The following is a 15,405-nucleotide window of genomic DNA, read 5'->3' as shown; positions in this document are numbered from 1 at the left end:
TAGAAGTGATCAGGAAGCTAGTTAAAGACTTTGAGCACAGGAGCTGCATTCATGTATCTGCAGTTAGCTAACTCATTTCTGGTCTCCCACACAGGTTAGGCTTGTTGGTTTGTTTTTATGATAATATGGAACAAATGGATGCCATTGTGGCACAGGTTTTACTTCATCAAATGATGAAATGCAATCAACTGAGAGGCTTCCAGGCTGATGTTTATAAGGTGCGTATTTGTTCACTCTTGCATGAACTATCCCAGCTAATATGTTTCCCACCCTCCCCTAGCTAGGATAAATTTCATCTTTAGAATCCAACAAGAAAAGAGTGACAAATCACTGACCTCCAAGAAATACATAGAAAAGTACTTGAATAAGTAATGCAAAAGATAAAAGCCCACTGACGCTTTTAACAGCATTTAGTCCTCTTAGCCTGTTTCCTCACTCTTCATATTTATTTGCCATCTGTGGGTCTACTTCAGGATTTCTGTGAAGTGGGTTCTTGCTAAATGCTTGCTTCTGGTGCTGATGGTTAGTCAAACAACCCCTGATAATGTTTAGGTAACACTGGAAATTAAATGTTGGCAAGCTTCCCTGCTCTTAAATACAATTTCATGCTCTGCATCTGCCTTTTCTTGGTGTAGCTCAAAGCTCAACTCCTAGACATTGCCATGCAAAACCAGACCTTGAATGATACCCTTGGGTCTCTGTCAGACGCGGTGGTTGGATTGACTTCAAGTCAGCTGGACTCTTTGTCACCTGAAGCCGTGCATAATGCTATTTCAACATTAAACCAAGTCTCTGGATGGGCAAAAAGCCAAATTATGATTTTATCCAGCAAATACCTCACTTACGAAAAGGTACATTTGGGTTTTTCTGATATAACTTTATCACATTTGATAAAAACAAAGTGCAGCAACCTTTTTTTCAACTGCAACTGTTGATTTTGAAAAGTTTGGAATCCAGAGTTTTACTCTGTAATTTATTTTCAGTACAAGATTTCTGTAATTCTGTCATTGACAGAGCTGGTCAGAAAATTCTGTTTAAACAGTGTTTTAACACACAATAGGAAAGTATAGTGCCCAAGATATCACTTGATATAGGAAGAATGTGCATTTTTAGTACACAATTTTACTTTCAGTTCTGAGTTGCTGCCACAATTAGCTGAACTTTAAGAAATGTTAAAACTATTACTGGAGGCTCTCCATTCCAAAGAGTAGGATGTTGAAAGATGAATTTTAGCCAAGAAACATATATTGCCCATCTAGTATTAATGTTTCTGAAATTTTACTTTAAAGATTTCTGCTATATGTGGATTTGTAAACTCCCCCTTTTGTTTCCTCTGCTCTCTGGATAGGTTTTATCATTTTATAATATTAGTCAAATGGGTTCTTTGGTGACTGGAATTAGTACTCCATCATTCTACAACATGAATCCAAAGGAGCTCTCTCAAGTTATTAGAGGCACCTTATCCCAGTATGCTTCTGATTTATCACCTGCACAACAACAAGGTATCCTCACTAAGGTAATAATAAATTCTTAATCCCCCTCTCCATCTACACCAAAGCACAATGACCTTGTATGCAGAACATGATTTTTTCTAAATACTGTCAATTACATGTGGATTTTGGCTTAATTGTTGGCTGAAATAATTACCTCCTATTTGTATTCTGTTTTCCTCTCAAACACCAAACACACTTAAAAAGTTATATAGTTTACTCTCTGTCATTCAGTACATGTTAATTTTGAGGAATGAAGTAACTCTTTACCTGCAGTCTCTTAAGGAATATTACGTTGAATTGAAAGAATTTAGTCAAATGCTATGAATCTGGAAATAAACTCTAAGTCCCATGTCTTTTTTCCTCTTTATTAGATGCTTGCATCTAGAGAACTTTCTTCAGCAGTCACAGATATACAAGGAGCTTTTTTTAAAGAAGTATGTCTTTCTGATTTATGGAAGGAAACCGGTTTTAACTCTTCAATAGTAAAAGAAAAAGAATTACGAAAGAGCCAGGTATTGAGTAGTTATCGTATTTCCAGTTCAACTGTGATTGATGCCTTTATAAATACAAAAAACAGATTTCCCCTAAAACACAGTGAAACACTTCAAAGGCAATTTTTTTAATTTTTAAAGGGGTTCTCTCTTGATTAGGATCCCAGGCCACGTTTCCCCAATACCAAAAAAGTTGTCATTACTGTTGTTTTCCCTTCCTACTCCATTTACAGAGGTGTGTTCTGATGCTTACTGGAGAATGGGAAGAGAGTAGAGATGGAAAAGCATATATTCAGAATGAGATTGGAGAATATGGGTAGAAGGAAGGAATCAATCCAAATATGCTTTGAGGACACTCACAACCAAAGGTCTCACTGACCTGGTCAGCATTATAAGGAATTTTTATATAAGGATAAACTGTTCTTTAATATAATAGGCATACAGCTTGTCAAGATTCTGCCACATATTTCTTCTTTCTGCACGTTGTGTAATTGCCACTTGCATTTGAAATCAATCCTGTGGTCTATACGTAGAGGTATCATGATCACTGTCTAACCTACATGCCATCACTTAAGTCAGTGATAATGACTATTCCTGTGAATAGGGGTTGCAGGGCTGGGGCCTCACAATCATGTTTAATGCCTTTAAAATTCATAAGAAAGATAGTACAGTATTTCATTGAGCTATCATACAAATTACCCAGGATGCACTGTCATGTATTTTTAATTTCAGGCCTTGTTTCTGTATGAATTATTGTCTAAGAAAACAACAGCTCCCGCTGACCTCTTAAGGTATGGATACTAGTCTCACTGTTTCACACCCAGGTTAAATGCGTTTGAAGCATCATTTTATCGTCAGAGTGGCAATGAAGCAAACAGTCTTCTATAACTCTCAAAATATTTTACATTTATATAGCACCTTTCATCTCATGGGACCCCAAGCCCCTTCATCTTTCTCATAAAGAGGAGCCCTTAAGCTCTAAACATATATGAAAAGACCCCCAAAGAGCTTGATCAACATTTTTTAGTTCAGGCTCAGCTCTGCTTTCCGATGGCTTTAATGATTCGTTATCAGAGAAGGCCATGAAGAGGCCGGGGGTGGGGAGGGGAGATGAAATGAAGAGGAGGACATAAAGAGGCGGGGGAGGGGAAGGGTGGGAGGTAAAATGAAGAGGAGGGCACAAGGAGGTGGGGAGGAATGAAGAGGTGTCCAGAAGAGGTTCTTTCTTGGGATTTGGTCTGTAGAGTGAAAGAGATGAAGATCCTCTGCCCTGAAGCATGCTAACAAATTCATGAGATCATGCGATGTTCTCTCTATCAGTATAGGGCAGTTGGTGAAAGGAGTAACGTGCCAGCAGATTGAGCGTATGAACACCGACTCTTTTCTAAATAATTTCAGATTCTTTGAAAAGAATCTCCAGTTGCTTTCTCCATATCAGGTAAAATTGGAATCATAATAGTGTGTGTATATTTTTCTATATACATAATCTAATACACAAACTGTAGGGTGATTAGGGCAGGGTGAATTCATAATTTTTTTTCAGGGAATTTCAAATCTTCTGTGTGCACTGTCCATTAACAGATTCAAATTTCACTATTTCATTTGCTGTTCAAGAATTAAGTGCAGAATAATTTCTGCAGTTCATTCTTGATTTGGCGCTAATTCATGAATAATCTATTTAAAACTCATACAAACCCTGATATGCACCCAAACATGGGCCTTTTCATCTCTGGCACACAGGAAGAGGAAGCTACAAACAACTTTGCAGAAATTGTGTGCATGAAAAAACTCTCTGAAGATAAGCATAATCCTACATATGCTCATTTTTAAAATGTAATAAACACCATATCTGCATTCTTCCTCGGAATTCATAAGTGCCTAAGATTCTAAATATTTTGTTTTCAGGTTAACTGTTTGGCTTGGAAATTTTGGAAAACCTCCAACACATCTATCCCTCCCTTCCTCTTATCAGTGCTTCCGTAAGTTCTTCTTGTAGTACGCATGGCAGTATGTTCCATTTAATCCTCAACAGCTTTTTTTACTTAACCATTTAGTGCCAGAAAAGTGGATGACTCAAGCAAATGATAGGACTTACGTACAAAACTGATTCCAGCCAAATCAGTATCAACCAAAAGTTGTTACCATTTGATGTGTGTTCAGTGATTTGTGTGAAACAAGTCAATTTTAATCCCTGGTTCCATTCACTTCATGAGAACCATAACACTTGGAATTTATTGGTACATGGAGAACTGTTATAAAGACTAAATTGCCTTCTCACCCTTTTGAAGTGGTCTCTCTCCAGGCAGGACTGAGGCACATTGATAGGGTATTGTGTAGACAGCTTGCGCTCTACCTGCTCTATGGATGAACAGAGGACTTAATTCTCTAGGCCTTTCAGTTCATCACCTTTCATAATTGCTAAATTCACTTACATTTGTTTGTTTATTTTTTGTTTAAAGATAGACATTTTGTGATGCCTAACTTACCAAGTAGAGCTTTTGGGGGGTGGCGGAGTTTAGTATGTCTCATGGAAAAATTTGAAAAACAAATTTTTTAATTTCATTTGAAATTTTCAGTGAAATGGGATTTTGTAACAAATTAAAAAAAAAAAAGATTTTTTAATTTTTCAAAACATTTCTGTTTGTCCTGCTGGGAAAACTCTCTCTCTCTCTCTCTGGGGGGCAGGGGAAGAGCAGGGTGAAAAAATCAGTCGTTCATTTCTCCCTTCCTTCCTCCCACCCATGAAATTTGTAATGAAAAACTAAAATTTCTGACTTACATTTAAGTCATTCCTTTTGATTGAAAGAGGGTTTTCTATCGGGGGAAAAAAACTTTTGATGGAAATGTTTGAATAAACTCTGGTACCAGGAATGTCTGACAGAGACCCCTTTATGCTGCATCTTCTTCTATTCCATCAGAAACAGCTGGTATACTCTGATGCTCTTGGCTTCAAAGGACTGCTCATTCAGAGAACAGAAACATTTGGAGAGCATGGCTGGCATAGCTTTGGGATTGGATTCAATTCTAAAAGGCTGTCTGCCACTCAGATGGAAAACCACATAACTTTGGTTTCATTTGGCAGCCCTTCTTAGACCATTGTAAAAGAGTGACATGTTCCAAAAATTCTTATCAGTAATCCACCCACTGCATCTTGACTCATTAGAGAGATGAGAAATGCTCGCCTCCATTGTACGTTTTTGAAGCTATATTTACTTTATAGTCCTCTAAAAGGTGCCAGCTGGAGGATTTATTGTTTTTTTGTTAACAGTTTACAGAAGTATTTCCCCCCCCCCCCAATAAAATATTCTGTTCACTTAGCTGTGTTGGCCATGCCTGCATTGGTAGTGCTGTCAAGCTCTGCTACATACTTGCATTTTATTTTATAAAATAAATTAAAAACTACCTTTGAGGAGTTCACTTTCAAAGGGTGACTTTGGAATGTATTCTGACTTTATCACAATGGTTGTTATGTAGTAAAGCTTCTTAGTGAGCCCAGTTGTCTAGATAGCACAGCACATTGCCATATGGGAAATCAAAACTGGATGATGTTTGGTCCTTTGCTCCAGCATAGGGAGAGACTGGGAGCACAGCAGATTAGTGGTTCTCAAACTTGTCTCTGTGGCCTGTCAATGGTCAGCAATTTGAGTCTCTAGAGGTGTCACGCACTACTCCTGACAGGGTGATAGTGGTAGGCTTGCATTGCTCTCTAGCAATCCCTCTGCCAACCCAGGAGTCTTTTCAGAGCCTGCACCCATTCTTTTACACTATATAATGAATAACCAGTAAAGAGAGCTGCCAGTGCGGAAACCTTCTATAACCTTTATGTTCATGCATTTGTCTTACCCATTTCTAAATAAAATAAAAATGAGGAGACAAGTCCTTTGACAACAGCAGCGCTTGTTCCTCTTGCAATACAGTATGTCTACACTGCAACACCTGCAGCTGGCCCATGCCAGCTGACTCAGGCTTGCATGGCTCTGGCCTCAAGGCTGTTTCATTGCAGTGTAAACGTTCCAGGGCTCAGGTTGCAACCGAAGCTCTGGGACCCTCCCACCTTGCAGGGTTCTAAAGCCTGCGCTCCAACCTGAGCCCGCACATCTACACCAGGGTTACGAATGGATGCTTTGGCTGGCAAGTCAACCACAACACTTGGTGCTTGGATCCTGGCTCACACTCCAGTCAGAGATGTCATTTGGTTGGGCCTTTTCTCCTTAGACAGGGCAGGGTTGTGGTCATTTCATCTCACTGTGCTGATTTGTTGCAGTTGATTTCAGGAGCTAATGAAAAGCCAAGAGAGTGAGAGATATAATAGGAGAAAATAAGGGAGCAGAAAGTAACACAAAGGGAAGGGAAACCGAACAGGATATTTTATGCACCCCTGCAGTGCAGGTAATTAGGTATCTCCACTGATGGGCTGAGGACTGGGTTCAGGAATCTCAGATGAGAAACAAAGTTCCTAAAACAAGAACAAGGCCTGCTGGCCTTCCTTTCATGAAGAAAGTCTTCTGATCTGGTGTGCTCTTTCTGTCCTGGGATTGGGGAAGATGTGAAGAACTGAGATGGGTAGAGATGAGAGTGTGGACATAATCCCTGTCCCAGAAAGCACACAATCTAGATTTGACATGACAATAAGTGAGGGTCAAGCAGACCCAATAAAAAGAGAGGGAGAGGGAAGGACAAGGCTGACCAGGAAAAGTTCACATGGTGACTTTGATGTGCACCTTGAGTTAACAGTATATTATTTCCCCCCACACACACACACTTCATTTCTTGTAGGTAAGAAGGCATATTTGAGTTTTGGGGAGGGATTTTTGTTAAAGAAGGTTAATATTCACAGACAGTAACTGCTTAACCTGTGTCTGACTTTGAGGAGAGGCTTCCAAAATACCTACAGGGATTAATTTACATTTTGGAATAATGACCTGCAAAAGTTCAGCTCAGGATAAGATACTGGCATATAGGAACATGCACACACCTACTTTTCGGTTGTGATCTTCCCTGTGTTACTGATGTAACCCCTCAAATGTAAGTTTTATAATGAGAGAGTGGTCCAAGCTACAATGTTCAAATTGGGATCCAAACTTCCCCAGAGTTCAAGAGCGCTCAAATCCAGGAGTTTGGTTTGGCCCATTCTAGAGAACTGGACCAACCACCAAGTACAGATGCGGTCTGAACTTCCCCAATGTTCTGGAGAGCTCCTACCCAGGGTTCTAGTTCAAATTCCTCTCTAGATATAATCAAAATATCTCAAAGAACCTACAACACCACTTCATAGAACCCCTTTACAGAGAAGGACATGAACTGTGCTGCTTGAATGTGGTAATAAATTTATAATTGTGGGCCAAATTCAGAAGCCACATGTAAGTTAGACCAGTGGGTCTCAACCATGGATCCAGGGCCCCCCGGGAGAGCATGTTTTAGGGAGTCTGCAAAGCAGGGCTGGCATTAGACTTGCTGGGGCCCAGGGCTGAAAGCCGAAGCCCAGGGCTCTGAGCCCCGCCACTTGGGGCTGAAGCCTGAGCAACTTAGCTTCGCGGGGACCCCCTATGGCATGAGGTCCCAGACAGTTGCCCTGCTTACTACCCTCTAGCACAAGTCCTAGCTTTTATGTGCAGAAAAACAGTTGTGGCACAGGTGGGACATAGAGTTTTTATAGCATGTTGTGGGGGTGCTTCAGAAAGAAGAAGGTTGAGAACCCCTGAGTTCAATTCCCTTAAACTCAGATTGCCTCAGAGCTGCTTACGCCCACTCTGGCATTGTTTAAGGGAAGATAAGTTGACTTACATGCTGAAGAGCTGGAAGAAGGTGTAAGCATAGGTACTGGAAATAGGGGTGCTGGGGTTGCTGCCGCACCCTCTGGCTTGAAGTGGTTTCCATTATATACAGGGTTTACAGTTTGGTTCAATGGCTCTGAGCACCCGCACTATAAAAATTGTTCCAGCACCCTCCGTGTAAGTGGAGACTACTTTAACTTACACCTTTTTCTAGCTCCTCAGTATGTAAGTTATGCCAATTTACCCGTCTCTGAATGTGGCCCTCTCACTTCACATGCAGTACTAGGTTGAGCTGAAATCCAGCTTTACAAACTAAGTGTTGTTGTTTTTTTGTAACTCCTTCTCCAGTGCTCAGTATCTGGAATCCATTTCAGGCACTTCGTGTGTCCCTTTCCTGATAAGTCTGGGGAAGACTGAACTGGATCTTATGATTCTAGACTCGCACAAAAAGAATACAGTCCTACAGAAAGTACAGGAGTGTCTGGTAAGCATGATACTTTTCTTTTGGGTGGGGAAAAAGTGCAACAAAACAAAAGCCACTTCTGCAATTACCATAAATTGGGATGGTTTCTGCCTCACAAGGTAAAATAAGTGCATAGGAAGTTCTGCTTTGTGGCTTTGTCAGATTTGTGTTTTCACTGTAACACAGTACTTGCAATTTCATATTGTGCTTGATCTTCTAATCCGTGGACTCTACAGAAATAACCATATTGAGACATGGCTGGGACATATGGTATGGCCAAACCATGTTACAGTATGGCTTGTTCCTGTCTACGGCCTTGTCTGTACTGGCATCTTTCAGGAAATCTCTCAGTGGTGCAGCTTTACCCGCGGTAGCAGTGGTGGTAGAGCTAGAGTAGACATGGCTTAGGGATGGTCCTCTAGACCTCAGAGTTAGACAATACAGTGGTATAGACACTAGCAGCTCGTCTAGGCTAGTGCTCCCATCATTGCTAGCACTTAGGGAGCTGCATTGGTGTTAGCCATATGGTGGGAGACTTCTTGGAAATTCTCTGCATTAGATGCTAAGTGGATAGAAAATACGTGTTATAACCATGTTAGAGAACCATATCTTATCCTAGGCTTTCTACCAGGGTTTAAACATTGTTATCTATAACAAGGTCTCATTATTTCCTTGTGCTCTTCCATTGGTTTGTATCCACCTGTTTTCTCTTGTCTTATACTTAGATTGCAAGCTGTTTGGTGCAGGGACTGTCTTTTTTTCTGTGTTTGTACAGTGCCTAGCACAATGGGGTCCTGGGCCATGACTAGGGCTTCCTAGACCCTACCATAATACAAATAATTTTGAATAGTAATAATAACATAACATTTTTTTTTTCATCCACATGGGTAGGAACAGGATATATGTTATAATAAGGCTAGGCCACAGCTGTTCCATAACCACATTTACACATGCTTAGCTTTGTAGTGTAGTCAGGATCTTTCTGACTCACACATGAGTAAGGACTGCAGAATTGGGTCCGTGTCTACACATGCTGAAAAAAAGAGGCATTTATATTTAAGGAGTAAGCGAAATTGCCATTTAGAAATTCCAGTTGAGCCAAGCATTAGGGCTCCACTTTAGTCTTAGGACCAAGCTAGTGCAAAATATGTGTGATGATCTGGACGATCAAGCCCCATAGCAGACTGTAGATACTGACTTAGCAGCCTGCCAGTTTGTTCAGAACAAAGGTCAGATGGCTGCGAAGGGCCAAAAATTCCTGCAACTCCCTGATTTTGCAGAGTTGTTTTCGGTACAGCTCAGGGGGATTATTGCTCATGCTTTTTTATGGGTTAAAGCTGTTTAGCTCAACAAATAAAATTCCTTCACTCTGATTTAAAGCAAAATAAAGCCTATATTTCCTGCTTGTTCCTCTCTGAGGTAGCTAGTACTATATTTCTTATAAGCATATCAGTATCTATCCAGCTGTGTTCTCTTCTAGACTCTATGAATTATTATGTTCTCTGCTTCCCAATGATGTTTAGTCTTCTCCGTCCAAGATGTAAACATTTCTTAAAAGCTATATTCAATCCCCCGTGTGACCAAAGTGATTTCATGAGAAGCCATTGCCGCATGCATTGAGTTGGTGAGGACAGCATCGACCTGGAAAGTTTTTACACCAAGAAACACATCCTGTTTCTCCAACCTTTGCTGATCCTGAGCAGCTGTACCAGGCACAGGGCATTCCCGAGGAGAGGGAAATGGATGGTCTTTTCTCCTAGGCTGCAAAGTTGCATCAGCACTGTTCTGTGACTGCTGCTGTAAACCTTGAGGCTGTAACAGTCCTGCTGCTATTGCATCTGAGCTGGATGGGGGAAATCGGCTGGTTGATCCATATAGCAGCAGATGCTCATCCCCTCACACAGTACTGCTCTGCACCATAAACCTCAATGCAATGGCATGCAGGGAAAGACCCTGCAGAGGAAGGCTCTTTGGCACCCAGGGTTTGTGCCCACCCATTCCTGCACAGACTCCAGGAAACCTTGCTACCTGGTCTCCACATGGCAGAGCTTCATCAGTTTTGCTGCATCGAGGGTGCTCAGTGGATATGGAGGAGGGGGCAGGATTTTGCTCTAATTGAGATCTGTGTGTGTTGTTTTGCTTGGTTCAGTATTTAAAGGACAACATTATACGTAAAGATACAACAAAACATCTTAAACTTTGCCAGATGTCTGTTGTCATTTGTTAGTAATGGAAAAGAGTGCTAAGCAACCCTGAGAGAAGCCATGGAGTAACCCAGTGGTTCTCAACCAGGGGTACGTGTATCCCTGGTGGTACGCAGAGGTCTTCCAGGAGGTACATCGACTCATCTAGATCAGTGGTCACCAACTGGTCGATCCTGGAGACTTTCCCACTCCATCGTGATCTCTGGCTGTTAGAAGTCCAGTGGTGCAGTCGGGCTGCCCCTAAGGCAGGCTCCCTGCCTGTCCTGGCCCCATGCCACTCCCGGAAGCAGCCAGCATGCCCCCGCGACCCCGGGGAGGGGAGCCAGGGGTCTCCATATGCTGCTCCCGCCTGCAAGCATCACCCCCGCAGCTCCCATTGGCCGGGAACGGGGAACTGTGGCCAAAGGGAGCTGTGGGGGTGGTGCCTGCAGAGAGGAGCAGTGCACGGAGCCACATGCTCCCCCAGGGGGCCGCAGGCCCCTTCTGGGAGTGGCGTGGGGCTGGGCCAGGCCAGGAAGGGAACCTGCCTTTGCATCACTGCGCTGCCAACCAGGAGCCGCCCAACGTAAGTGCCACCCGGTGGGAGCCTGCACCCCAACCCTGAGCCCTCTCCCGGAGCCAGCACCCCATACCCCCTCCTGCCCCAGGCTCAGCCCAGAGCCCCCTCCTGTACCCAAACTCCCTCCCAGAGCTTGCACCGTGCACCCCTTCCTGCACCCCAACCCACTACCCCTGGCTCAGCCTGGAGCCCCCCCTCACCCCAACCCCCTGCCCCAGCCCGGTGAAAGTAAGTGAGGGTGGGGGAGAGTGAACGACAGAGACAGGGGGATGGAGTGAGCGGGGCAGGGCTTTGGGGAAGGGGCAGGGTAGATCCTGGGTTGCACTTAAATTCAAAAAGTGATCTTGTGCATAAAAGGGTTGTAGACCACTGATCTAGATATTTGCCTACTTTTACAACAAGCTACATAAAAAGCACTAGTAAAGTCAGTACAAACTAAAATTTCACACAGACAATGACTTGTTTATACTGTTCTATATACTATACACTGAAATGTAAGCACAATATTATATTCCATTTGATTACTTTTTTAATTATATGATAAAAATGAGAGAGTAAGCAAATTTTCAGTAATAGTGTGCTGTGAAACTTTTGTGTTTTTATGTCTGATTTTGTAAGCAAGTAGTTTTTAAGTGAGGTGAAACTTGGGCAGTACACAAGACAAATCAGACTCCTGAAAGGCATACAGTAGTCTGGAAAGGTTGAGAGCCACTGGATTAACCCATCTGCGCATCTGCCATTGTTTTGTGAGCAAGCAGTTACTGAAACTCCCAGGCTGAACATACTGTGGTGCTGTTGGGCTGTGCAGTACAATACCTGATATTAACTCTACCAGCGAGGTAAACACATCAACTGTGGCCTCTTTGTTTCAGAACGGTTCCATCAGTGATGAATACGATGTGGACATACTTGGAAATCTAATCTGCCATTTACCTCCGGCAATTATACATGATGGAATATCCCTGCGGGCCATGGCAATAGCCCTTCACCAATTCAGATTCTGCCGACAGCTCAGCCATGAACAGAAGACTGAAATTAAATACAGATTTACTGAGTTATATGGGTAAGATATTAGACATGCAGTTTTGCTTTTGCTGGGGTTAATCCATATAAAAACTCGCCATTTGTTTTGTCCAAACCAACCTGCATTTAAAAAATCCTAACCCTATGTACTTGTCTGACCCTGCAAGGCCCTACACTCAACTGATGGCATTTCTCTGTTTGGCTGTAACATGATAACTTTTGAATGATGCATCAGTTCCAACATTTCAGAGATTGTTCTAGAAACCAATGGGCAGAACCCTACTCATTTTTGGGGGAAGTGGAAAATTGGAAGGGGGAAAATGGAAGATGCAGAGAGGCCCTGCCTTCTGTTCATCAGAGCCCCAGCTTCAAGCACCTCTGGAATTGTAAGGATCACAATTGGTTGATGGCACCAGTTAATGTCGTCTTGCACAATATCCCTGCTCATCTCTGCTTATACTCCCAATAGCGTTGAACATGTTGACACTGAATGACTTGCCTCCTGGACATAAAGAAGAGAAATAAGAAGGGTGGGAAAAGGAGGGGGGCACACAGAGCCCCAGGAATGGGAGGGGAGCACAGGGCTCCTGGCATGGATGGAATGGGGTCTCACACAGAGCCCCTGACATGGAGCAGGAGTGGGGGACAGACAGATTCCTTGGCAGGGAGAGAATGGAAGACCCTAATATGGGAGGAAGGAGGGAATCGGAGTGCACAGAGTCAGCCTCTGGCATTGGGGGAGAAGGGGGAACCTTGGAATAGGGGGAGGAGAGAATGGGGGGGGCATGCAGAGCTCCTGGTATGAGTGAGGGGTGGGGAGGCTGCAGCAAGTCCCTTATGCCAAATAGAAGGAAAAAGGGGATTGGGAGGGTAGCACACAGGAAGCTTGGGGCAGGGGAGTAGTGGGATGCAAGGGGAGCCCCAAGTGTATGCAATCAGCACAGTTTAAAGAAGCAACAAAGTGTGAGCCCCACTAATGTTAATTCATAGCAGTCATACTAGAAGACTAATTTGAACCTAACTCATATATCAGTTATACAAAGAAAACTATCCCAAATCCCCACATTACAGGAATACACAATTTCTCTCTTGTGGTCTCTTGTTCCCTTTAGAAGAATCTCATGTTTGAAGGCAGAGCCTGAAAACAAAGTCACTGCTCCTTAGTCATCACTTAGCTAAGCTGTGCTTGCAGTCTTTTCCCCTTACATTGAGTCACTTGAGTCTGCTGATTATTTTTTGTTGCTCCTCTTTGAATTTCCTCCAAGATGTCAGTATTTTTCTAGTAATGAAGTGCTTGGAACTTGAATATATTAAAGAAAGTATTAAAAATTACTTTATTTTTCAAATGTAAGTTGAATGTCAGTTTTACTGAACACTAGTTTTTTTTTAGCTTTTGTAATATATATGGGCCTGATGCTCAGAGGAGATGAGCACCCACAACTGCCACTGAAGTCAAAGGAAGTGGCAGGTGCTCATCACCTCTTAAAATCAGGCCTGTGTACCTTTAGGGGCCAATCCTGCAAATATTTAAGCATGTGAGTAAAGTTACTCAAGTAGTTAATTATTTGGAGGATTGGGTCCTTAGTGTAATTTCTGTGGGACAGGGACTGTGTCTATTTTTGTTTTATAAAGTTCCTAACTCAATTTTGGTGCTGTGTAATATGATAGACTGTTATAATGAAAAAGAACAGAGGTTTTAAAAGGAGAGAGACTCATCCTTCATCAGATATTATGGTAATAGGCATGCAATAAATACTAAGAGAGATGTATGAAGAGGGGGGAAAGCACTCTCTCTGATTAAGGAGGGAGAGACAGCTTTGTAGATTCACCATAAATCAAGGAATTCCAGGAAAATGTGATCTGATGTTAAAACCCAAAAAGTCACTTTGGTAAGTAGGCATCTATCTTTGCGACTGTATACAGTATAAGATACACATGCAGATTTAGTACTATTATGAGTCAGGGTGGTATTGCAGTCATTTGGTATTTTGTGTATAATTTTCCAAAAAAATTTCTCAGCACCCCAAAGAACTGGACGGCTCAAACAACACAGGATATTGGACCATTCGTAGCTCTTTTGTCAAAAGATGAATTAACTGTCCTTGCTGAAAAGGTATCTTCTTATTTTAATTTCTAGAAGATCATTTTAAAGCTTTGCTATAGTAAATGTTGTAATTCAATTTAAAATATGTGCATTCCAGTACTTAGTGGGTGTTTAATTCTACTCGCAAGGAACCTTGTAAATATTTTTGCCCAGTCCTGCATTCCTTACTCAGTCAAAACTCCTGGGATTTAGCACATAATGTAAAGAGTTATCTGCACTTGTACATAGATAAGTGCACACTGTTATATAGGAAGAGATTATATGTTTATGGATCTGTACACAGCCTGTACACATTCATGCTTTCAAAGCTTCAGACAGTGCAGTGTTCCCTGTTCCCCCATCATGCTATCCAAATGTGAAGAGTCACCTTGCTTGGATTAAAACTCTTCCTAACTCATTATTAACAGTGGGCACATACTGTGAACTATATATAGTGTAGTATTAACCATGTCGGTCCCAGGATAGAAGAGAGACATGGTGGGTGAGGTAATATCTTTTATTGGACCAACTTCTGTTGGTGAGAGAAATTTGTCCTATAAAAGATATTACCTCACCCACCTTGTGAGTTATTTAGACAGATGACGATTTATACCTTTGGGCCTTGGGCTAAGAGCCAGTGTTGTATCAGTAATATCTAATGCGGGAACTATATCCTGTTCTCACAGGTAGTGGACTAAATGGTTTCTTTTCCATCACTCATTTTTATAATCGTGTAATCTGATGAATTTATTCTGGAGAAGCCAGACATGGGTGCAGTCAGCAAGGGGGTTTTCTCAAGGAATAAAGTTTAATCAGAAATCAAAACAAGTTTGAAATCAGCAAGAAGTGTTACTGCAAACTTCTAGCTTGTGGTTCATGCCGGTCATGGGACCATGTAACAGGAGCCTCCTGCAAATCATGCTCCCTCTATCTGCAAGGAGCCAATGAACACCTGTTACAAAAGACGGGGGTGCTGAGTTGTGGTTAACCCCTTGTTCGCTGGAGCCTAGGCAGTGCTCCTGCCCCTTGTCACATCCTAACTGCTTTGTTTCAAATGGGAGGGAGTTCTGAAAATGTCTTATTGCTTTTATCTCCCCTCTTTAAGTTCCCAAATACAATTTCACAAATAGCAAAGATGGCTTGGCCAGCGTCTCCACCTGAAGAGTTTCTATCTGCTATATTTGAACCTATTCGCAACTCCATTAATAGCATTAGAACATCTGACCCCACAACTGGTGAGTATGTCACTGGTACCTGTCCAATGTCAATGTGTTGGAATGACAGTCGTGACATTTTTGACTATGCTGCTGCAACC

General features: G+C 42.2%; 1 protein-coding gene across 1 annotated transcript in view; it reads left to right on the top strand.

Moving 5' to 3' along the window:
* The window catches only part of OTOA (otoancorin), a 54,987-nt gene that overhangs the window by 16,873 nt on the left and 22,709 nt on the right, over positions 1-15,405 (top strand). Inside the window, exons 12-22 of the mRNA XM_074965302.1 lie at positions 95-218; positions 636-851; positions 1,349-1,516; positions 1,865-2,005; positions 2,717-2,775; positions 3,305-3,422; positions 3,890-3,963; positions 8,107-8,242; positions 11,857-12,047; positions 14,027-14,120; positions 15,196-15,325. Of these exons, the coding sequence (XP_074821403.1) occupies positions 95-218; positions 636-851; positions 1,349-1,516; positions 1,865-2,005; positions 2,717-2,775; positions 3,305-3,422; positions 3,890-3,963; positions 8,107-8,242; positions 11,857-12,047; positions 14,027-14,120; positions 15,196-15,325 (1,451 nt within the window). The remainder of the gene's footprint in view (positions 1-94; positions 219-635; positions 852-1,348; positions 1,517-1,864; positions 2,006-2,716; positions 2,776-3,304; positions 3,423-3,889; positions 3,964-8,106; positions 8,243-11,856; positions 12,048-14,026; positions 14,121-15,195; positions 15,326-15,405) is intronic.

The sequence above is a fragment of the Natator depressus genome, chromosome 10, assembly GCF_965152275.1.
Source record: "Natator depressus isolate rNatDep1 chromosome 10, rNatDep2.hap1, whole genome shotgun sequence".
Taxonomy (NCBI): Eukaryota; Metazoa; Chordata; order Testudines; family Cheloniidae; genus Natator; species Natator depressus.
This window is presented reverse-complemented; position numbering and strand designations above follow the sequence as displayed.